The 24,082-nt window shown below is 47.7% G+C and overlaps 1 protein-coding gene across 4 annotated transcripts in view; it reads left to right on the top strand.

Moving 5' to 3' along the window:
- LOC147417556 (uncharacterized) overlaps positions 1–24,082 on the top strand; it is a 116,505-nt gene that overhangs the window by 22,467 nt on the left and 69,956 nt on the right. For all 4 annotated transcript variants that reach the window (XM_086507203.1, XM_086507202.1, XM_086507200.1 and 1 more), the window contains exons 3-6: positions 22,949–23,029; positions 23,173–23,445; positions 23,521–23,697; positions 23,811–23,946. In XM_086507203.1, coding sequence (XP_086363329.1) covers positions 22,949–23,029; positions 23,173–23,445; positions 23,521–23,697; positions 23,811–23,946 — 667 coding nt within the window. The remainder of the gene's footprint in view (positions 1–22,948; positions 23,030–23,172; positions 23,446–23,520; positions 23,698–23,810; positions 23,947–24,082) is intronic.

Below are 24,082 nucleotides of genomic sequence, written 5' to 3'. Positions count from 1 at the left end.
TGGACACTCCAAGTCAAGCTTCTTCCGCGGCACAATAGAGATTCACTTCAAAATAGTTCACAGTTCACAATTTCGACACGGCCCGACGGAGTTCCGTGCCTAAAGATATTGGCCCCAAAGACTGGTGCCCCTTTTGGTATTTCTTTTTCTATTTATCTGTGTTCAAAGTACAAGAGAGAGGGAGGGTTCTCTCTCTGACTCTTCGTCCAGATGCTCTGAGAAGTGAGGCCCTGCCCACCAATTTATAGGTTACAAGGGATGCCCAAAAGCAGAGCCCCAAAATCTGTAAGTGAAAAGCCTTAAAAAATAAAGCAACTTATTCCCAAAAGCTGCCAATTTTTCAGCCAGCGCAAAATCAGTAATTCTGTACGTTATGCCACGTCATCAATTGCGCCAAAAGCTGTTTTTCCGTACGGATGCCACGTCAGCACTGTCTCCGCGTTTTCCGTTGGAAAATCCGGGACTGCCACATCAGCATGGTCTCCGCATTTCAGCCTGCTGCCAGCGAGTGTGGGAATATCTGGGCATGCCACGTCATCGGTTTGTGACATTGTCCCCTAAGTGAGGCGCCCCTTTTGGTACTTCTTTTTATATTAATAATCCAAAGAGTTACAATTGCTATGTAGATGTGGAACCATGCATTGAATCTACTAGAGTACTCCCAAGGCCACACGTTCAAAGGCACCGGGGCTCAAAAGCAACGTGTACAAAAGCTAGGTGCCCAAAAGCATCACTGTAAAAAGAAGAAGATAGTAAAGGCTGCTCAATTGGCAAAGTTGCCCACTTCGTACGTCTTTCAATTACGTGGAATACCTACATCTATTGTTTTTGATAGAGATCCCCTGTTTTCCAAGTTTGTTTGAGAATGTGGATTCTACACTCAAATTCTTGTTGTTGTTTCATCCGCAAACCGATGAAAAGTCGCAGATAACCAATTGAATGATTTTGGATTTGTTAAGATGTCATATCTCTAAAAAAGATAAGTTTCAGTGGGAGCTGTATTTGCCATTGGTGAAGTTTGCTTACAAGTTCAATACTGTTCATACATCGACAAGAAAGACACCATTTGATTGTTGAGGGCGGCAAAAAGGTTTCCCTATTTTGTGCATAGGGACAAAAATCAAGATTTTTTAGGTAGTTCATTTTGTACATGATCTTGAGATTGCTTGTCCTAAGGTTAAGGATTCTTCGCAGAAGTCTCAAGAATGACACAAGAAAGCAGCTAACAAACATCGCCACGACTTGTAGTTGAAGGAAGAGGATTGGGTGGTTCTTTCGTTTGAGAAGGCACACCTCAGGAAAATGAAGGATAAGGAGAAGCTTTTTCCAAAGCAAAGCATGAGATATTACAAGCCCTTCAAGGTTTTTTAAATAGATGAATGATGTATTCTATCGATTGGAGTTGCCAGATACTTGAAATATTGACAATGCATTCCATGTGAGTCTATTGAGACCTTTCAAGGGAGAAACCAAAGGTAGAAGAAACTGAGGGGATTGTTATACTTGAGCAGGTCCTAGTTCACAAGGAAAGGAAAGCGAAGGGTATGCTGGTCCACATGTATTTGGTCAAGCTCAGGCTTTATCTTGTCTTGATGCAAAGTGGACGGAGGAGCAGAAGTTGGGTAGATTCTCCTCAAAGAGAGCTTTACCTTTAGGCTTTTGGCTTAGTAGTTCCCCCCCCCCCCCCCCCCCCCCCCCCCCCCCCAACACACCCACCCACCCACCCACCAACATACAGACGCACATTCACACATACATATGCACAATTACATCCACGCACATACGCATATATTTACACATCATAATTTGATGGAAGGCTTTCTGCAGCGACACCTCATAGAATAGTTGTATAAATCCAACTAATGGCAAGACAACTCTCGTTATCACATTTGATGGCCGAGGCTGGTCCACTGCTAGACGGTGGGGGACAAAAAACAGTAATTTTCAGCTTTGAATACCAGAATTTCAGCGCATAGATAATGTAGATATTAGAGAGAGTAATTAGGAGATTGAGAGACTAAGAGATATAGATGGGGTCAGGAGATGGAGAGGCGGAGTTCCTCCCCTACGTGGTACTAGCCCTTGAATAGGCGCCTCTTTTTTGTTATTTCTTTTATTTATGTAAAGAGTTACAATACAATGCTTATGAGAGATAGCGACTTGTTTTTGAGAGAGAGAGAGAGAGAGAGAGAGAGAGAGAGAGAGAGAGAGAGAGAGAGAGAGAGAGAGAGAGTAGTCATCTTTACAATTGGCTAAAACAGCCCTTTAACTCGTCTGTCCTTTTAGGGTTGGCCCCGACCTGAGAGAAGAATCAAATGGCATTTCGCCATCTCGCGTGAATCTCATTTTTTTTCCTTGAGAGAAAGATCCTTCCATTAGTTAATAAAACTGCCCATAGGGCTACAACCACCTCTACTAGAGAGGGCTACATAAAAAACAAGGGGAGACTCTCCCAATGAGAAAACAAAATATGTACAATGGGGGCTAAATCACGAGATGGGAGACCGAAAGAGCCACACAGGTGGACGGTAGTGCCATCTGGGTGCTAGAGTTGAAGGAAAGCCTCTCCTCGCTCTCGCATGCGGTTGGAGCTGCCTTGGAGTTTCTTGAACTGACCCCTGAGAGAGTGAACCAGCTCCAACCAAAAATCACAAACAATCTCTACCGGTGGAATAGGGCGAGCCTGGAAGATGCGGAAGCAGTCGGCCCGCCAAATGATCCAGAGTGTCAAGTTACGAACAAGCTCCCAACACACCTCTCTCTCATTGCGCCACTCCTGGGCGGTGAGTGCTGTGGTTAGCTGAAGTGTAGGTTGACCCCCCTGGATCACTATCATCCTGTTGGTGGAAGCCAACTCAAAATGGAACGCAGGGCCCGTGAGAGTGGACCAGGCCCGGACACCCCAAGTGTACTGTCCAGTTGTGGAAAGAGCCGGCATCAGCCGAAGAACCCGAAGCCAAACGTGCTGTGCCATGGGCAGTCCCACGGACAGTGCCACTCCAAAAGGATGGCCACAAGCTGCACGGGCTGCCAAAAAGCCACTGTGTACTAGCTAGCTCCCAGTTGCTGTAGCTTTGTGTGCAACTAGCCACTGGAACCAAGTGACTCTCCTCGGCTGTCTGGAGTCCCACAACCGCTTCCAGAAGCCTGACAAGAACTCATCTGTGAGACCCTCCTCCTGCCAATGAAGTGCTGCAGCAGGACGAGCCTCTCTCCATGCTGTTAGTATGTCGCGCCCGAGTTGAACTATGTACTGAAACAAGGGGATCCCACGGTGATCGGATGAGGAGAAGGGGTCTCTCCAGAACCACTCTCCAGGGTCCCAATGTACTTGTGCAAGAGGGCAACTCTCTAAAGCCCAAAGCTGCCAGTGGCCTGTCTCAAGTTTTGTTGGGTCAGGATCTATGACAATGGCCTGTCTCAAGTTCTGCTGGGTCAAGATCTACGACAAAGGTACTCCCACAGATGCCCAAAACTTGTATACTGTGAAAGCAACACTGTAACCTGTGGAGCCTCTATTGAGACTCTGTGAAGGCGACCCTCTCCCTAAAGAACATGTGGGGTATGTACCCCGAGCAAGCACCAACTACAATGAGGACCTCCAATTACGTGAAGGCCCCTATCCATCTTTTTTTTTTTCCGAGAAAAAGATTCTTCTATTAGTTAGTCCCTCGAGCTGTCCTTTGAGAGTGTGGATCAGTTCTAGCCAAAAATCGCGAACAGTCTCTGCTGGTGGCACAGGGCGAGCCTCAAAGATGCGGAAGCAACGAGCCCGCCAGATGAACCAGAGTGTTAGGCCACTGATGAGCTCCCAACACTCCTCTCTCTCAAAGCACCACTCCTGTGGAGTAAGCTCTGTAGTATCAGGCTTGAGTGTAGGTCGCCCCTCCTGCATCACTATCATCCTGCTGGTGGAAGATAGCTCAAATTGAAGTGCCGGGCCCGTGAGGGTGGACGAAGCAGCTGCTCCTTAAGTGTACTGCCGAGCAATGGAGAGAGCAGGCATCAGCCGAAGAACTCGTAGCCACACCTGCTGGGCTGAGGGACAGTCCCAAGACACTGACGCTGACTCTCCACAAGATGGTCACAAGCTGCACATGCGGCCGAGAGACCACTATGCACTAGCCAGCTCCCAACTGCTGTAGCTCTGTGTGGGACCAACCACTGAAACAAGGTGACTCGCCTCGGCTGTCTGGAGTCCCACAACCTCTCCCAAAATGCTGTCAAGAACTCAGCTGTGAGGCCCTCCTCCTCCCAATGGGGTGCTGCAGCGGGGTGGGCCTCTCTCTGTGCTGCTAGTATATGACGTCCCATTCGAACAGTGTACTGAAAGAACGGGACTCCTGGGTGGTCTGCAGAAGAGAAGGGGTCCCTCCATAGCCACTCACCAGGATCCCACTGTACTCATGCCAGTGGACAACACTCCCAAGCCCACAGCCTCCAGTGTCAAGTCTCAAGAGCTACTGGGTCAGGATCTATGACACAAGTCCTCCCACAGATGCCCTCTACTCGGATCCTCTGAAAACAGCACTCTGCCACCTACGCGGCCTCTACTGCAACTCGTTGAAGGCGTCCCCCACCCTGAAGCTCGAAAAAAAGGGATGGAACAGTCTCTGAGCAGGCCCTGACTGAGATGAGAACCTCCAGCTGTGTGAAGGCTCCCATCCACCTGGGTGCTACTGGCTCGAGAGGCGTGAGCCACTCAGCTGGAACTGACTCTGAGATGTCTTGGCACATGCTCTGCACCCCTCTCATGCCCTGTAGCTGGAAACCCTGTACCTCCTCTGACAAACCTGTGAACTCTAACCAGTCACCTAGAGAGCGCGTTGGGCCCACTGCCATGGGACCCTAGGAAACATGAGGCCGACTACCAACCAAGTGGCCTCTCTGCGTGCTAACCATGGGGTTCCAGACAAGGGGCTGCCGTAGGCGCTCCTCCGTGCAAGTAGGTTGTCTCTGCTCCAGGCCTCGCTGCAAGATCTCCCAAGATCGAAGCAGGCTCACAGCGAAGCGGTCCTCCAGTCTCTTGCTCAAACCAACTCTGCGCATCTCTGTAAAGATCCATCTGGTCGAAGGTTGCCAAGGGCCTCCTGCCTGAGGCACCCTAGCACGAAGCCATTGTAGCAAGAACTCCTTCTAGGGCTCCTCACCTGGAAGAAGTCCTCTGACGATGAACTTCCCAAGAAGGGCTCTGCTTTGCTGTGCTGGATCAATGATCCCAAGCCCTCCCTGTGAACAAGGAAGAGTGATGACCTGCCAAGCCACCTTGGCTCGGGCTATCTGAGTGTCACGTCCTGACAAAAGGAAGTTCTTGATCAGCCTCTCTACCTGGCTGATACAAGAACTCGAGAAGATCCAGCAAGAAGTGATGTACCACATAGTCGCCAACAACACCTAGTTGGCAACTACTACTCTGCCAGCCAAAGAAAGTCGTGCTGAGCTCCAGTGTAACAACTTTCTCCTGATAGACAGGAGAAGGAGAGCAATCTGCTGCTCAGGAGACAAGTCCAAACCCACCTGACAGCCCAAGTAGCGAACTGCAGTCCCTGGGGGAATCCACCTAAAACCCTCTCCTGGCATCCAATCGGGCACAGGAGCACTACCAACCGAGAAAGCCATTGTCTTTCTTCAGTTGATCAGTGCGCCCGATGCACAACAGAATGTCTCCAGAGCCTGCTCACACCTGTGAAGGTTGGTTTCCTGGCCATCTAAGTACAAGGTTGAGTCGTCGGCAAACTCAGTGTCCAATAGCTCATCTCCCCGAATAGGGAGTGCTAAGCCGTGTAGACCAACCTGCTGCGACACCGAAAACCTGCTCATCGCCTCCGCATAGCACAGAAAGAGTAATGGAGCAAGAGGATAGCCCTGTCTGACCGAGCCTGTAAGCATGAAGCGATCACCTCTACCTCCTGCCAAAAGTACCTGGCTATGAGCTTGTCTGTACAAAGCTGACACCCCTCTGATCCAAGCATCTGAGAAGCCCATCCTGCGTAGAGTGCCCTCTAGAAAGTCCCAGTCAACTCTGTCGTATGCCTTCTCAAAGTCGAGATGAAGAATCACAAGGTCCTCATCACCACGGAGTCGTGCCAGGGCAGAAGCCTCCCAAAAAGTAAAGATGTCAAGGATACTGCGTTCCTTGACAAAACCTGTCTGAGTCCCATGTATAAGGCTCTCTAGAAGTGGCTGAATCCTCAAACTTAGAGCCTTGGCAAGAATTTTGTAGGCTGAGTTGAGGATGGTGATGGGGCGCCACTGTCGAATCTCATCCAAGGAGCCACCCTCCTTGGAAATGAGGTAGATCAGGCCCTCACTTATGCTGTCAGGCATCACTCCTGTGTGCAAAATGTACTGAAAAGCCTATAGAGATCTGGACCAAGCAGGTCCCAGTACTCCAAGAAAAAATTGGGAGTCAACCCATCTTCACCTGGACAACTACCACGGGGAAGGGCCCTAAGAGCTGTGTCCACCTCCTCAAGCTGGAGTGGCAGCTCAAGCCTCTGACGCATCTCCTCAGTCACAAGACAAGGCATCTGTGCCCAAACCTGCTCCCTGCATGCATCCTGGCGCGCTAACTGGGACTCTGCAGACAGTAACTCACAGTAAAAGTCAGTAGCAACTGCACGCATATCCTCGGGCTCAGAAGCAACTGACCCGTCAGGCCTCCTCAACTGACTGACCTTGGCATGCGAGTGTCGAGGTCCCACTGCCTCAAAGAAAGCACCAGTCACTCTGCCACCCACCTGGGTCCACTGAGATGCCTGTCGGTGAAAAGCAAACTCATGACGCCTCTCCTCTGTGCTAGCAAGCTCTTGTCGAGCCTGCTGTAACTGCTTCTCCAACCAAGGACTGTCTGGATGCTGCTCCTGCATCCTCTGTAGCGAAGCAATGCCCCGTCTGAGACGCTGCTCCTCCTCTCTCACGGCAGCCCGGCGAGCCATAGACACCTGGAGAAAAAAGCGGCTAATCTGGGCTAGGCTTGAGGCCACTCTGTCAGCAGGAGACTCTTGCCTGTCCAAGGTCTCTGTCCACAGAGCCTCTACCCGCTCTCTGAGTGCTGAGTCCAACAAGACTCTCTCTGGGATGCGAAGCATCGTGCTCCCACTCCTCTGCCTGTCTGCCACTGTGAGGATCACTGGTGCATGGTCCGAGAAGGAGGTCCCTGCCAGAATGCCCACTGTCCCTTCCAAGTCACTGAAATGGTCACTAGTGTAGAAGCGATCTATCCACGATAGATTCACTCCTTCACTCTGCGGTCCGATCGAGAGAAGGCAAGGCTGTCTGGGGGCCTCACAAAACCAGTGTGCTGCCAAGCATCCGAAACCCTCAGAGTCATACAAAACCTCTCCCAAGCTGCCAGCTCAACTCCATGTACTGCAGCATGACTGCCACCAATCTTGTCAGAAGGGTCCTCCAACATGTTGAAGTCCCCTCCTATGCACCAGTGTTCTGCCTGCGGCAGAGACTCAACTATCTGAGACCAAAACTCTGCACGAGCACTCGCCACATTGGACGCATAGATGATCAGGAAACCCACTAGGCCACCCTGAACCTGCATAGTAATCCACTGAGCCCTGCTTGGCACAATAATCCCTCTGCCCACCCTGTTGCAAAGAGTCCGCAATAGTCATACATACCCCACCTTGGATGCCTCCAGGTCCAAAAGCAACTGACCAGAAAGTATCATATCGTCCACGCAAGAGTTGACCACAACGTCTAATGCGGCTCTCACACAGATGGTGCTCCTGAAGCATAAGGAGATCAATCTCTCCTCCCACAAGGCACCGCTGACGCTGAAATTGGGGCCCACCTAGTCCCTGCACGTTCCATGAGACGATCCTCATGGGGAGCGAGAGAGAACAGATGCTGCCGCAGCAACTAGACGGGCTATCTTCGAGGCGGGCTTGGATGGGGAGTAATCCGCATCCCAGCGTCCTCTAGATAGGCGTGACTGCATCGAGTGCCTAGCCCAAGCCCAAGTAGAGCGAGCTGTACGTAAAGCAACCTCCTCTGTCCAGGAGTCCTCATGAATGTATACATAGCATGGCAAGCACTGTGTATCGGAAAAGAAGTAAACCACAATGTGTCTACATCTTGCTGAATCTGGAGGTGTCACCGCAAACTTGGCCAATGGCCACAAAGTCTGGAGCATGTCTGTAATTCCTAGTTCTCCCATGTGGTGACAGAACTCAAGAACCTAAGTGTGCAACCATCCCAACACTGAGTCGAGAGTCCACTTTGTCTGGTCTCTGCCGCAAAGGGGGAAGGAGAAGGCAATTGCTGAGTCCAAGGCCTTTGTCCCCAGAGCGGCAAGGAACAAAACATGGACCCTGAAGCAGTCTGCCTCATGGTCTGCTGAGGGGTCGCCAAGAAAACGAGTGAAGCCGTAGTTAAAGAAGTCCCATCGGCGCCGGATGTCAATGCTCGTCAGACCCCGAGGGATAGCTGCAAGGGAAGATGTCTGTATCTGCAGAGGGGGACGCGAGAAGGGCTATCCCTCTCTCGCTAAGCGACTCGTGGCAAAGGCGTTGCCAAGATATCTCCTAGCCGCCGGAGAAGGCCCTGCCCCCTGGGTCGACTGTGGAACTGAAGCAGGAGGGGGGGGAGAAGGAGCTGGGGGGAGCGGTGGAGAAGAGGGGCAGGAGGGAACGATAGAGGTAGAGGGGCGAGGGGGAGAGGCGGCGGGGGGGAGGGTGAGGAAGAGGGGGGGAACTTTGGGGGGGGAGGGGCTGCCGAAGGTGAAGCTGAGGCGGGGCCCCTATCCATCTTAAAGCTGTTTCCTCTAGAGAGGTGAGCCAATTTGTTGGTAAAGCCTCTGCGATATTTGTACACATGCTCTGCACCCCCTCATACCTCGTAGCTGGATGCTCTGAACCTCCACGGACAATCCTGAAAATTGAAGCAAGTCGCCAAGAGTGTGGACTGAACCCTCTGCCATGGGACCCCAAGAAACATGAGGCCTACTACCAACTAGGTGGCCTCTTTGAGTACTAACCAAGGGGTTCGAAACAAGGGGCTGTCTCAAGCGCTCCTCTGTGCAAGTGGGCTGATGCTGCTCTAGGCCACTGCTCAACTGCTCCCAAGATCTGAGCATGCTCATAGCAAAACGATCCTCCAACCTCCTGCTCAGAACAACTCTGCGCATGTCTGTAAAAATCCACGTGATGGAAGGGCTCGGAGGGCCTCCGACATGAGGCACTCGAGCTCGAAGCTGGTGAAGCAACAACTCCTTCCAGGGCTCCTCCCTTGGAAGCAGTCCTCTCGCCACAAACCTCCCAAGAAGGGCTCTGCTGTGTTGTGCTGGGTCGATGATCCTCACCCCCCCGAGATGCACTATGATCTGATCCCCTTTCTTCTCTGGAATCCTCTGATGAACTTGTATCTTGTTCCCTTAGTTCGTTGGAACCTTCAGATGCGCTACCATCTGATTCTCTTATTGCTATAGAATCCTGTGATGAGCTGTCATGTGGTTCCCCTGATTCATTCTCTTCAATGGAAGACTCTTGCCTTGTTGAGGTGGATACTATCTTTTTCGTAGGGTAAGTCAATGAGTCAAGATGCATTCCAAATCCTTGCTTAGCATGTCCCATAAGTCTGTGAATAGAGTCAGACTTCTGGTTTAGACAATACTCTCGAATCTCTTTTGGCAAACCAGAACAAAACCACTTGATCTGGTCCCTCAAAGTAATCTTTCGAAAGGAAGACAGTGGCGAATAAGTATCCGAAAACCTGTGCCAGTAGTCATCCAATGTATCTTTCTTAGTCATTCTCAAGTGATGCCAAGCCGTGATGACATCTCTTTTATAGTCGTTCGATATCCAAGTTGATGTGAAAATTTTCTTGAATTTTAATGACGTCGCAGGTGCTTCTCTGCGTAACAACATAGTAGACCACCATGTCTGTGGATTTCCTTTTAAGTAAGATGCCGCCCTTCGCACCTTGGAGTGTTCCGTGAGCCAACCTTAACAGAAGGCGATGTCAAGCTGTTGTACAAACTCAAAGGCTCGATAGGTGTCCTGGTAGCTTGAATACTTCTCGAATGTGACTGCCTGATCCCCTTCCTTGAACTTTTTGGTCTTCTTGCTCATCTGTTCACTGTCAGAAGAGGAGAGGATCTCCTCCTCCGAATTGCTAGATGGACTCCCATGCCTTCTAGACTTTTTCAAAAATGTGCCTTTCTTGTCTTTCTGTGCTTCTTTTGCCTTTTCTCATCCTCTAGAAATAGAGGACAACAAATTGTCGGAACTCTTTGAAGACGAAGAAAAATCTGAGTCATCCTTGAAATGAGCATACTTCTTGGATCTGCTTGCCTCCTCAAAACTTAACTTCCGGCCCATAACCGGGGAAATCGACCGATTTCCTCTTTGTCCGAGAGTGCTTCAAGCCTTTTATTATCTGGTTCATCTTCTTTTCAAGAGCTCTGTCGAGCTCTCTGCCAGTAGTCATCCAATGTATCTTTCTTAGTCATTCTCAAGTGATGCCAAGCCGTGATGACATCTCTTTTATAGTCGTCTGATATCCAAGTTGACGTGAAAATTTTCTTGAATTTTAATGACGTCGCCGGTGCTTCTCTGCGTAACAACATAGTAGACCACCATGTCTGTGGATTTCCTTTTAACTAAGACGCCACCCTTCGCACCTGTTGGAATTAGGGTTGCAGAGAAACACACACAGCTTGGAGAAGACGAAGGAAGCTCAAGGCACACAATAGAGAGTGTGTTACTTAGTGTGCAATGGAAAGATAGATAGCCCTAGAGTGATGGGCGTATATACAATGCACGGGGGAAAAAACCTCCTAAAGAGGGAAAAAATGCCCCGGCGGTCCTAGTGTGTTCACACACATCACTACCACATGTATATGGTAACAAATCCCCCCTGGAGTGATGCGGTGAACGAGAGCTGGCACATGAGTAAAGGGAAGTGCCATGCCCTGAGGACAGGATCAGTCCACAAAGGGGAGTAAGCCCAAAGCTTTGCGGAAAGCTTCAAGCTTCTCACGAGACAATGCCTTTGTGAAAAGATCTGCAAGGTTGTCCTGTGTTGGCACATAAGCCAAGCTGATCTCTCCTGCTGAGAGCCTCTCCCTGACATAGTGGTAATGCACCTCAATGTGCTTTGTGCGAGCATGAAAAACTGGGTTCCTCGCAACTGCCAATGCGCTCTGACTGTCAGTGTAGATAGTGTTGGCAGTGTCCTGTCCAACACCCAAGTCAGCCATAAGGCGTCTGAGCCATACACACTCAACCGTAGCTGTGAAGACTGCCCTGTACTCAGCCTCACAACTCGAAGTGGCCACAGTAGGTTGCTTCTTGCTCAACCATGATATACATGAACTGCCAAGCATGAAACAAAAACCACTTGTGGACACTCGCGTGTCAAAACAACCAGCCCAATCTGAGTCCGAAAAAGCATGTAAGTCTGGCGGCAATGATCCCCCCTTGGGATAAAACAAGCCAAGATGTAAAGTGCCACTAAGGTAGCGGAAAATCCTCTTGACAGCCTGCCAATGCTTAGACCCTGGGCTATGCATAAATCTGCTGACCTGCGAGACTGCAAACTGAATATCTGGCCTCGTGTTGCATACATAAATGAGGCAGCCAACAGCAGTTTGGTAAAGAGTGACATCAGCAGGATCGCCAGCATCATGTAGACTCAACTTCAAACCTGTTTCCATGGGAGTGGCAATAGGTTTGCAATCCTCAAGTCCAAACTTACATAGCAATGTCTCTATGTAACTTTTCTGACACAAGGCAATACCACCATCACACTGCTTAAACTGTATACCCAAGTAATGATGCAACAGCCCCAAATCTTTCATCTTGAAAGTAGCATTCAAATCAGCCTTAAATTCAGCAATATGTCTCTCATTTGGTCCAGTGATCAGCAAATCATCAACATAAAGAACCACAATGAGAAATACATCATCCTCACGCTTTACATACAATGTGCTTTCTGTTGGACTGTTACGAAAGCCTCGTTTAACCAAATGAGTGTCAGCTTTCTCATACCAAGCACGAGGAGATTGCTTCAACCCATACAAAGCCTTCTTACATTTGCACACTTTGTCCTCTTGTCCTTTTATGACAAAACCGCGAGGCTGCGTTACATAAACTTCCTCAAATATGTCACCATTCAAGAAAGCAGTAACAATGTCTGATTGATGTACATCCCAACCAAAATGAGCTGCCAATGCACATAGAAAACGCACAGTAGTCATACGACAAGTGGGAGCAAAAGTCTCTTCATAATCTATGCCTTTTTGTTGTGCATAACCCTTTGCAACAAGTCGAGCCTTATGGCGATCGATCTCACCATCCGGCTTGCGTTTCAACTTGTAAACCCACTTCGTACCAATGGCCTTTTTGCCAGGAGGCAAATCACATAAAGTCCATGTGTCATTCTCTATAAGTGCATCATATTCTGATTTCATGGCAGCAATCCAATTTTCTGAATTCTGTGCTTCATCAAAAGACAGAGGCTCCTCAACATCATGTAAACTAGACACAGCCAAAGCATAACAATCTGATGCATAAGATGCATGGCGAGAGCCTGAACGAGTACGACTAGATAAAGGTGCATCCAATTTACTGTCACGCAAAGTGTGCACCAGCCATTTTGGCATACCTCTAGCCTGCTCATTTTCAGCCCTTTCCTCATCAAGTACATCATGTACATCTGCATCAGTAATAGGCTGTTCTAAAACATTTTCAGAAACCCCCATAGGCTGTACATTTGTCTCATTGGAACTTACATTCGTATTTCCACCACTGAAAAGAGGCAACAAAGTGTCATAAATGTCCTGTGAGCTTACATTACTGTCTCTAGTACATGACAGCAAGGGTTGAACAGAATCTTCCACAAACACTACATCCCGTGAAACCAAAATACGTTTTGTTTGCGGGTGATACAACCTGTAACCTTTGCTTTCAGCACTATAACCAACAAAAATACATTTGACAGCCTTATCATCCAATTTTCTGCGCTGCACTTGTGGCACCAAAGCATATGCCAAACAGCCAAAAACACGCATGTGCTCAATAGAAGGTTTTCTATCATGCCATGCTTCATATGGAGTAATAGACTGCAAAGCTTTCGTAGGACACCTGTTAAGTACATAAGTGGCACACATGATGGCCTCAAGCCAAAAAGAATGCGGCAAAGCTTGACTTTTGACCATACATCGTGCCATTTCCGTTAGTGACCTGTTTTTCCTCTCAGCAACACCATTTTGCTGAGGTGTATAAGGCACTGTACATTGGTGTTTTATCCCACGACTAGCCAGAAATGCATTAAATTCATGAGACATATACTCCCCCCCTCGATCGGAACGGAGGGTGCCCATAGTACATTTTGAGACATTTTCAGCCATAGCCAAAAATTGTTTGAAGCACATAAAAACTTCGGACTTCGCTTTAAGCGGAAATACCCACGCATGCCTGGAGTAATCATCAATGAAAGTCACGAAGTACAGGTAATTGCCCAAGGACGGAGTTTGCATGGGCCCACAAACGTCACTATGCACAAGCTGCAACCTGCATGTGGCCCTAACTGAACCATCCTTTGGAAACTTAGAACGCTGCATTTTACCCAGAATACAGCCTTCACAAACATGTTTGATAGGTGCTTCAAGAGGCGGCAAAGAAGCAACCATATCAGATTTCTGCAAACGCAGCAAACTGGCAAAATTCAGATGACCAAAACGTGCATGCCAAAGTTTTGCATCTGAAATAGCCCTTGAATCTGCAACAGCATTTGCAAAATTTTGTCCACACTTGTCATACAAAGTGAGCTTATACAGCCCACGGCACAAAAGCCCAGATGCAACAATTTCATCACCAAAACTGAGATCATGAACTGTACATCTGTCATCCACAAATTTGACTACAAGTTCAAGTCTAGCAAGTGCGGATACAGACAATAGATTCTTCTTGATCCCAGGTACATAAAGTGCATCAACAAGTGTGAAGGAACTGCCATTAGCAGCAGTGAGCACAATCTTTCCAACTCCCTGAACTGGATAAGAGGCGTTGTTGGCACAAGTGACTGAATTCCCATGAGGGACAGACTCGAGAGAGGTAAACAATTCACGATGTGAGGTAATGTGCTTTGTAGCACCACTGTCGAAATACCACACATGTGAATCTGCAGCAACTGACAAGCATGCATCATGGACAGCAGGATTGTAAGTGCACTCTGCACTAAAAGCCCATTCTGCATCAACATCAGCATCACAATCTCCTTTCACAGAAGACTCAACAATGGCTGCATTTGTAGTGGAACCAGCATTTGCAGTGGAACCACCCTCTTTCTTCTTAGCCTCTTTGGCCTTCAACTTAGGACACGACTTGATCAAGTGATCATTGGCTTTACAATAATGGCAACGCATCTTCTTTTTGCCCTTATCACCAGAATTGCCAGACGAAGTGCTGCCAGCAGAAGCATTAGGAACAGAATTTTTGCCACTCGCAGCAGAACCATAAGAAGTGGCTGCATTACTGTTACCACCCTTTCTTTGAGAAGCAATAAAAGCCTGTTCAACTGCACGCTGCCTAGTCCTGTTTTTTCTAGAAAGTGACTCTTGCAACAGCAATGTGCATAATGCATCAAACTTGACAACTTCAGGATTTCCTTGGGTCATCAGTCTCCAAGTACTAGCAAAAGTCTGGTAGGAATCTGGTAAGGCATCAAGAACAGTCTGCACAAGGGAACTGTCAGAAATGACTTCACCTGCAGAAATGAGTTGCTCATTGATATCCTTGACACTAGCAAGGAAAGTGTCCATATCATCTTCCTCATGCATAATCTTCGACTCTAGCTCTTTACGCAGCAAAGCAATTTTAGCCTCATTGCGGCTTGCATAAAGACCTGCTAGAATATCCCAAGCCTGTTTTGCAGATTTTGCTGAACGGATGTGAGGAATAATGGTGCGCTTCACAGACAACGCAATCAATGCATGAGCCTGCGCATCCTTAACATCCCAACGAGCTTGTTCTGCTGTAGGCAAAACAACTCTAACAGCTGCAATCCTTGCAGCAAGACCTGCAACATCCTCAATATCGCCTACATCTTCAGAACCAGGACGTACATCAATGCCCTGCACAATGTTCCAGACACCTTTTGACACAAGAACGTGTTGCATCATATAAGCCCACATAGGGTAGTTGTCCCCATCCAACCTGTCCTCAGCAGCAAACATCTTGAACACATCTGTGTTGTTGTTGTCAGCCATGGTAAATGCTGCACCTGATGTGAAAACTGCCCGAAAATAGGAGAAATGGAGCGGGAACAACTTGTGCTATATAGCACAAACCGTAGAAGACTATAAGGCACCTGTTATGCAGAAAACGGCACTGACAGAAAATCTGCACAAAATGACGAAATAGCCTGTGCAGTACTGCCCGTAGTGGAAACGGAGGCCGAAATGAGCCCAAATCAAAATTCTGAGCAGACCGAGCTCTTCGAGCTCGCCCAAAATATTTGTCGACCTGCGAACGCTCGCCAAAGCTCACTGAAATCGGAGAAAGTGAGCAGGCGTGTGCTGGAGCAGCTGGCGACTAAGCCCGGGAGGACGTGACCTGCTCTGATACCAATTGTTGGAATTAGGGTTGCAGAGAAACACACACAGCTTGGAGAAGACGAAGGAAGCTCAAGGCACACAATAGAGAGTGTGTTACTTAGTGTGCAATGGAAAGATAGATAGCCCTAGAGTGATGGGCGTATATACAATGCACGGGGGAAAAAACCTCCTAAAGAGGGAAAAAATGCCCCGGCGGTCCTAGTGTGTTCACACACATCACTACCACATGTATATGGTAACAGCACCTTGGAGTGTTTCGTGAACCAACCTCAACGGAAGGCGATGTCAAGCTGTTGTACAAACTCAAGGGCTAGATAAGTGTCCTGGTAGCTTGAAAACGTCTCGAATGTGACGGCATGATCCCCTTCCTTGAACTTTTTGGTCTTCTTGCTCATCTCTTCACTGTCAGAAGAGGAGAGGATCTCTTCCTGCGAACTACTAGATGGACTCCCATGCCTTCTAGACTTTTTCAAAAATGTGCCTTTCTTGTCTTTCTGTGCTTCTTTTGCCTTTTCTCATCCTCTGGAAATAGAGGACGACAAATTGTCGGAACTCTTTGAAGACGAATAAAAATCTGAGTCATTCTTGAAACGAGCATACTTCTTGGATCTGCTGGCCACCTCAAAACTCAACTTCCTGCCCAAATAATCGGGAAAATCCATCGATTTCCTCTTTGTCTGAGAGTGCTTCAAGCCTTTTATTATCTGGTTCATCTTCTTTTCAAGAGCTCTGTCTAGCTCTTTCTGTGAGTACAACTTCCTCTACTTTTCACTTGTCTGCCCTCTTAGCCTGGCCCCGACGTGAGAGGAGAATCAATGGCATGTCCCCATCTTGCATGAATCTCATTTTTTTTTCCCCCGATTGAAAGATCCTTCCATTAGTTAATAAACTGCCGATAGGGCTACAACCACCTCTACTGGAGAGGGCTACATCAAAAACGAGGAGAGACTCTCCCAGTGAGAAAACAAAATATGTACATTGGGGGTTAAATCACGAGATGGGAGGAGGAAAGAGCCACACAGGTGGACGGTAGTGCCATCTGGGTGCTAGAGTCGAAGGAAAGTCTCTGCGCTTTCGCATGCGGTTGGAGCTGCCCTGGAGTTTCTCGAGCTGACCCCTGAGAGAGTGAATCAGCTCCAACCAAAAAGCATGAACAGTCTTTGCTGGTGGAATAGATGCGGAAGCAGCGGGCCCGCCAAATGAACCAAAGTGTCAAGCCACGGACGAGCTCCCAACACACCTCTCTCTCACTACACCACTCTTGGGGGGTATGTGTTGTGGTTAGCTGAAATGTAGGTCTACCCCCTTGGATCACTAGCATCCTGTTGGTGGAAGCGAACTCAAAATGGAGCGCAGGGCTCGTGAGAGTGGACCAGGCTCCGACACCCCAAGTGTACTGGCGAGTTGTGGAAAGAGCCGACATCAGCCAAAGAACCCGAAGCCAAACTTGTTGTGCCATGGGACAGTTCCCACGCTATAAGACATTTTGGTCAGTTGCATTTGGACTTGGTGGGTATCCAAGGAGGGGTATGCATGACTATTGCAGACTCATGGCATCAGGCCATTGTGGGCAGAGATATTATTTTTCCAGGCAGGGCTCAATTGATTACTATGCAGGTTCAGGGCTACCTCATGGGCTTCCTAAACATATATGCACCCAATGTGGCAAGTGCGAGAGCAGAGTTTTAATCTCATATTGTAGAGTGTCTGCCGCATGCAGAGGAGTGGTGTGTCGGGGGAGACTTCAACATGGTGGAGGACCTCTTTGACAGGATTGGAGGTAGCCATGCTACTGTACATGGGGCTGAGTTGGCAGCTTGGGAGCGCCATGTATGACTTTGAGGGTTTCTGATGTTTGGCAGTGTTCAGGCTTTGTGAGGCCCCTTAACAACTTGTCTTTCTCTCGCTCTGACCGCATAGTAGGAGTGAATCTATCTTAGATAGATCGCTTCTACGCCAACGACCACTTCTGTGACATGGGTGGATCTCTCTGCATTTTGGCAGGAACTGCTTTTTCTGACCATGCACCAATGATCTTCATTGTGAGAAACAGACAAGGAGGGGGAGCACGATGCTGCGCATCCTTGAGAGGATCTTGCTGGATCCAGAGCTTAGAGAGCGAGTGCCACCATTGTGAGAAACAGACAAGGAGGGGGAGCACGATGCTGCGCATCCTTGAGAGGATCTTGCTGGATCCAGAGCTTAGAGAGCGAGTGGTGGCACTCTAGACAGAGAGCTTGGACACACAGGACTCCCCTGCTAGTAGAGTGGCCTCTGGACTTGCTGAGCTTAGTCGCTTCTTCTTCCAGAGCCTGTAGCTCGCTTGGCTGCAGCAAGGGAGGAGGAGGAGTCTCTGACGGGGCGTGGTTTCCTTGCAGAGGATACAGGAGCATCACCTAACAGTCCTTGGTTGGAGGAGCAGATGCAGCAGGCTCGACACGAGTTGGCTAACGTTGAGGCAGACATCTCACTGGACGCAGGTGGGTGAAAGAGTTACTGGGGAGTTCTTTGAGACGGTGGGTCCCCGCCATGCGCACACCAATGTCAGCCAGTTGAGGAGGCCCGACGGCTCAGTAGCTTCAAAGCACGAGGATATGCATGTAGTGGCTACTGACTTTTACCGAGATTTGCTGTCAACCGAGCCACAGTCAAAGCGTCTGGATGCATGCAGAGAGAAGGTTTGGGCACAGATGCCCTACCTTGTTACTAAGGAGATACGTCAGAGACTAGAGCTTGCCCTCCAGTTAGAAGAGCTCCATGAGGCCCTCAGAGCCCCCCCCCCCGAGGTAGCTGTTCAGGGGAGGATGGTTCGACTCCCAGTTTCTATTGGGACTTGCTTGGTTCAGATCTTTGCAGCGCATTTCAGTACATTCTGTATATTGGAGAGATGCCTGACAACATGAGTGAGGGCTTGATCTACCTCATTCCCAAGGAGGGAGGCTCCTTGGATAAGATTCGACAGTGGCGGCCCATCACCATCCTCATCTTAGCCTACAAAATTCTAGCAAAGGCTCTGAGCTTGAGGATTCAGCCACTACTAGAGAGCATTATACATGGGACCTAGACAAATTTTGTCAAGGAACGTAGCATCCTTGACAGCATCTTCACTTTTTGGGAGGCATCTGCCCTCGCACGCCTCCAAGGAGAGGATCTGGTGATACTCCTTGATTTTAAGAAGGCTTACGAAAGAGTTGACTAGGACTTCTTGGAGGGTACTCTATGTAAGATGGGTTTCTTAGATGCTTGGATCAGAGGCGTGTCAGCTCTCTATAGGCGTGCACACAGTCAGGTGCTCTTGGCAGGGGGGAAGAGGGGAGCGCTTCATGCTCACACGTTCAGTCAGATAGGGTTTCCCTCTAGCCTCGTTCCTCTTTTTATTCTATGCTAAGGCAATGAGCAGTTTTTTGACTTTACAGTAGGTTGGCTTGAGTGGTTTAGAGCTCCCTATTAGGGGAGATGAGCTACTGAACGTTGAGTTTGCCGACGACTCAGCCTTGTACTTGGGAGGGCCAGGAGGCTAATCTAAGTGTGAGCAGGCTCTTGAGGTGTTTCTCTTGAGCGCACTGATCAACAGCAGGAAGACAGTAGCTTTTTGGGTTGGCAGTACTCCTACGCCTGATTGGTCACCAAGTGAGGGTTTCAGGTGGATTCCCCTAGGGACTTTAGTTCGCTATATAAGCTGTCAAGTTGGCCTGAACATGTCCCTAGAGCAGCAGACTGCTCCCCTCCTCCTGTCCATGAGAAATCAATAGCAACACACAAACAGAAACTTCAAAATCGTTGAACTTTAAGAGAGAGAGAGAGAGAGAGAGAGAGAGAGAGAGAGAGAGAGAGAGAGAGAGAGAGAGAGAGAGAGAGAGAGAGAGAGAGCACAACGGAGTTCCACGTCTAGAAGCACTTGCTTCAAAAACTGGGGCCCCTTTCGGTATTTCTTTATTATTGATCACATCAAGGTTACAACTCCCGAGGCTCCTCTGCTCTAAGACTCTTCGTCCAGATGCTCTACAGAATGAGAGGCCCAATGGCTCTTTTATTCTTACAAGGGATGCCCAAAAGCAGAGCCCCAAAAGAATCAGATCAAAAGCACTTTAATCCAAAAGCATTTGATCCCAAAAGCTAGCGCTAAAGTTGCCACGTTATCAGCCCAGCACAACTTGCGGAAATCCGTACAGTGTGCCACGTGGCACCATTATGTTAGCGTGATTTACAAAATCCTCTCCCGGAGTCCAAGCTTCTAGTCATTTTAGGGTTTCGATCTCCACCGCTGGTGCTTCAAAAGTTCTTTCAGTTCTTTTCAGGCTGCCACGTCATCACTGTTAGCGTGAAATGCGGAAATCCGTACAGTTTTGCCACATGAGCATGTCAATGAAAAACCTGGAACTCCATACAGTCTGCCAGGCCAGCATGTCAGCGCAAAACCCGGAATTTCGTACAGGATGCCACGTCATCAATCAGCATGAATTGCGGGATTCCGTACATCTGCTGCTTCTGCTTCTTCGCTTAGGGTTTAGACCCCTCGGCCGGGATCTGCAAGTTGGCTCCGTTCTTTAGTGGCTTGACAGCAATTTGTGACATGTAGCTGCTGAAGAAAGGAGGGTAGCTATGGAGCTAGAGCGTGAGTAGGCATGCAAAGCTCAACGCATAGCCGTTGAAGAAACTAGAGCGTTTGCAGGCACGCGAAGCTCAACAGATAGCGGCCGAAGAAAAAGAGGGCAACTATGAAGCTAGAGTGTGAAACGCAGTGAGACCAATGCATGCAAGACTTGGTCCTACAAGTGTTGTCCTCAAAGAGCGACCCACTCAAGGAGGCTGGTGAGTCATCACGTAGATTAGGTAGAGACAACGACGCCAACAATCTAGGCATTGAAAAGTTGACTTTCAGTAAGTATGATGGTAAGATAGATGCTTCTGTGATGTATTCTTAGTTGCATCAATTTAACGCTTATTTTGCTACTAACAAGAAAAACAGAAACAATAAAGTTTTGAGTGCTTCCATGTATCTGTTGGGTGATGCCATTAATTGGTATTAGGCTCGGCAAGAGGTGCAGACTGCCGAGCACCTTGATTGTGCTGTGGATGGTGAGCCACTGTCTTTCAGTTGGATTGACTTCCAACACAAGCTCAAGGCTCGTTTTATGCCACCGTAGTACCTTGATATGTTGAAAGAGGATGGGAGAGGCCTCAAGCAAAATGAGACTCCTGTTATGTCTTTTTCTATCTGCATTTTGCAGATTGGTGTCCAATTGCGTAAGTCTGATGAGGATCACAAGAAGGATTTCCTCTTTGGTTTGGACGAGTACATCAAATACGATGTCTAAGGTTTCAGCCCTAAGTGCTACAATGACACCGTCCGAATCTCTCTTGTGCAGGAAATAAAGCACGATAAAAGTAAGTGGAAGGAGAACAAGTCAAGTACCCCTCAGAACCAAGAGAATTAGCAGAATGATAAGAACTTTAGTACGTCTTCTTCTCAGTTTTCCACTACATCTAGAGCACACGTCTCTTCACCTAATAGTGATAATGAAGGAAAAGCTAAAACTCAAGAAACCCCTAAGTTGACACCCGATGAAAAATCACCCCTATGGATCATGAATCTGCCACTCTCATGCTTTCGAAGCGGATAAAACATGCAGTCGAGTAGCATCTCCTAGTACACAATCACACAATTCAGAAAAGAATTAGTCCTTTCATGAGGATAGGTCCTAGCGCGCAAGGAAATGAGAGTGAGGGTAAGTTGGTCTGCTGTTATTTGGTCAATTTCAGGAACTATCCGGCTCTTGATCCAAAGTGGATGGAGGAGGACGACTTAATAGATTCTCCTCGGTTACTAGAGCTTTACCTTGAGGCTTTTGGTTAAGCACTAACTATTCTGAAAGTGCACGATAATTTAGTGGGCTGATCCTGTTGCAGTTTGTGCTGCACAAGAGGGGAGCCACTCCACTCCCTTGTCAAAGGTTGTCTAGAATGAAATAAAGTCACTAATTTCTCCATGAGATTTTAGGGATACTGGCAGGATGATAGTATTATGTAGAATGACTTTATGAAAAGATGTACATTGAAACGGGAATTCCTAAAATGAAATTGGTATATGTGCTCTTTCGTGTGTGTATTGTTTGAGTACCTGTTAAAAAGATGAAATGATTGCAACATTTTATCTATTTCACGTGACGGGTGATGTGAATGTGATAGTAACAAGACTTAGTAGATCAAGTTATCTGTAAAAAGATCAGCGCGATTTGGATGTGATTGCTAGAGAAGTTACAATGATCATGCTTCTCATCTAAGATCTCGGCAGGGATAATAATGTGAATGTGATTTGAATGTTCATGGGTACATAGAATCAGTGTCTACTTAGCTAATTTTTGTTCTTAGTCTGTTTTGTAGGCGTAATTGAGGGCGATTACTCTTCTTTCATGAGGGTTGGCACCTATAGTGGCCTACAGTGGCCTAGGGCCACTAGAAGCCTTAAAATAAAGCAGGGTCCACTCTTAGCAAGGATCGAAAGCTGGCGGCAGCTTCCGCAAATCATTCCGTGAGTTATTGACTGCCACGTCGTAGTCCGTACGGCCAGCCTTGAGGGTCCTATGCGTGGAGCTTTTGGAGGGCACTGCTTTGGGAGATTTTGGGGGTGCCTAGTTTAGGGTTGCTTGTGTACTTATAAATAAGTGGCCAGGGCTCCCTCTTCCGCGGATGAGCTCAGGAGCATCGCAGAGAAGGAGACCCTCGGCAGTTGTAAACTTTGCAAGCAATCAAGAGAGAAATAGCGAAAAGGGACGCCAGTCTTTGGGACCAATGCATCTCGAAGTGGAACTGCGCTTCGTGTCCACTCTCTCTCTCTCTCTCTCTCTCTCTCTCTCTCTCTCTCCCCCTCTCAATTTCTGTTGTTCCAGTTTCTCACATGTATTGCTATCGATTTCTCGCTTGGAGTGTCCAAGCCTGTTACACACAACATCCAAATATCTTTTTTTAAGTGCTGTCACTTATGCATCAGATTCCATGTCATGCATTAGATTGAAACCTATGATTTTGGTGACAACGGGAGTTTGTAGAGCTGTTTTGCCTGCGGTTATTATAGAGTATGGAAACTGCTGTGGTAACCCCATTTTATTAATTGTACCACTCATTTCACCAATAGCGCAGTAACATTCATTAGTTTGTCTCTCTCAAATGACTATGGTAAGGGTTGACTCTGGTGTGAGTGTTAGTCAAATTATCTTGTTAGATATTTCAAAGTTGCTACCTTCTTACAGATGTATAGGCAGAATGTTTATCACCTTGAAAATTGCCAAAAGTTTCAGGATTTTGTTTGAAAGTCGATGAGTGTATTTTTCCCTGCAAACAATGACCCTCTTAGCATGCTGTTGTGTGTAACAGCGAGCGGAGATGAAGTCTGGTTTGACTCGCAACTTTGGCTGGACTCAGATTCTGATGATGATTTTCGGAGTGTGAATGGTGGTAAGCTTCTGTACACTGCTCTTTTGGTGACCATTGCCAGTTGCCACGGCTGCAGACTTCATTCATGTGGTTCATACTTTGTCAATAAGTGTGTTTGGTTTTAAATGTTGCCAGTCAATTTTGAATACTCTTAGTCACACCAGATTCTTTACCTCGATTGGGAAACACATTTGATCAATTCGCCAGTATACAAAGCAGTCCTCAAACTTTTGCATCATTGAAAGAAAGGATTCAGAGCTCTCCTGTAGAGACTTCAGTCCAGAGCTCTCCTTTGGAGACTACAGTTGCTGACCCGCAAGTTGATGTTACTAGTCCATCGGACAAGAGAATGCTAGCAGAGTTTCTGTGTCAGATGTCCCCCGGAGATGAACGGTATAGTTTAGTGAATGGAAGCCATCAGCGAGGCATAGACAAAGGTCTGTTTGTCTCTTCTCCATTTGTGGCATGAAGTTTTCTTTTTGATATAGAATCTCTCATGGAGTTGATGGCAGGTTACGAACACCAGGATAATTCTTCTCATTTGTCCTGCTTACCTCGGCTACTCCCTTCTGTCAGCTTTAATGACAAGAAGGCTCCAATAAGTCCTGGTCTGCAGAAGGCAAAAAATGCCTTGCTTCACTTTCCTTTCAAGAGGCGTTCAAATGATTTTCTTGATGCAACTAACCCTTGTATGTGCAACTCTTTTTGGAAAGAAAATCTCACTTTTAAGTATGTTACCCTTTTGTAGCAAAAACATAGTCTCATTCTGGTTAGAATGGTATAACTGGTGCATTTTATGCAGTTACATCAAGTGTGCGTGTAGAAAGGCCTATCGCTGGGTCACAAGTGCCTTTTTGCAGTGGAGACAAGTTGATGGAAGGAACGTGGTCTGTAGTTGGCCCTTCAACGTTCAAACTTAGAGGCTCAGGCTACCTAAGGTATAGCTTTTTAGCAGCCTTATCATGTATAATGACAATGTATACAGCATGTCATAAGCACTGCTTTTTGTTATGAAACATAAACTTTAAGAGTTAATGAAAAGCAATATAAAGTAATGCCTTTGAATTGACTTCC

The sequence above is a fragment of the Adiantum capillus-veneris genome, chromosome 30 (assembly GCF_014529385.1).
Source record: "Adiantum capillus-veneris isolate H3 chromosome 30, ASM1452938v2, whole genome shotgun sequence".
NCBI lineage: Eukaryota > Viridiplantae > Streptophyta > Polypodiopsida > Polypodiales > Pteridaceae > Adiantum > Adiantum capillus-veneris.
Note: the sequence above shows the minus strand (reverse complement) of the source record. Positions and strands in the feature narration are given on the sequence as shown.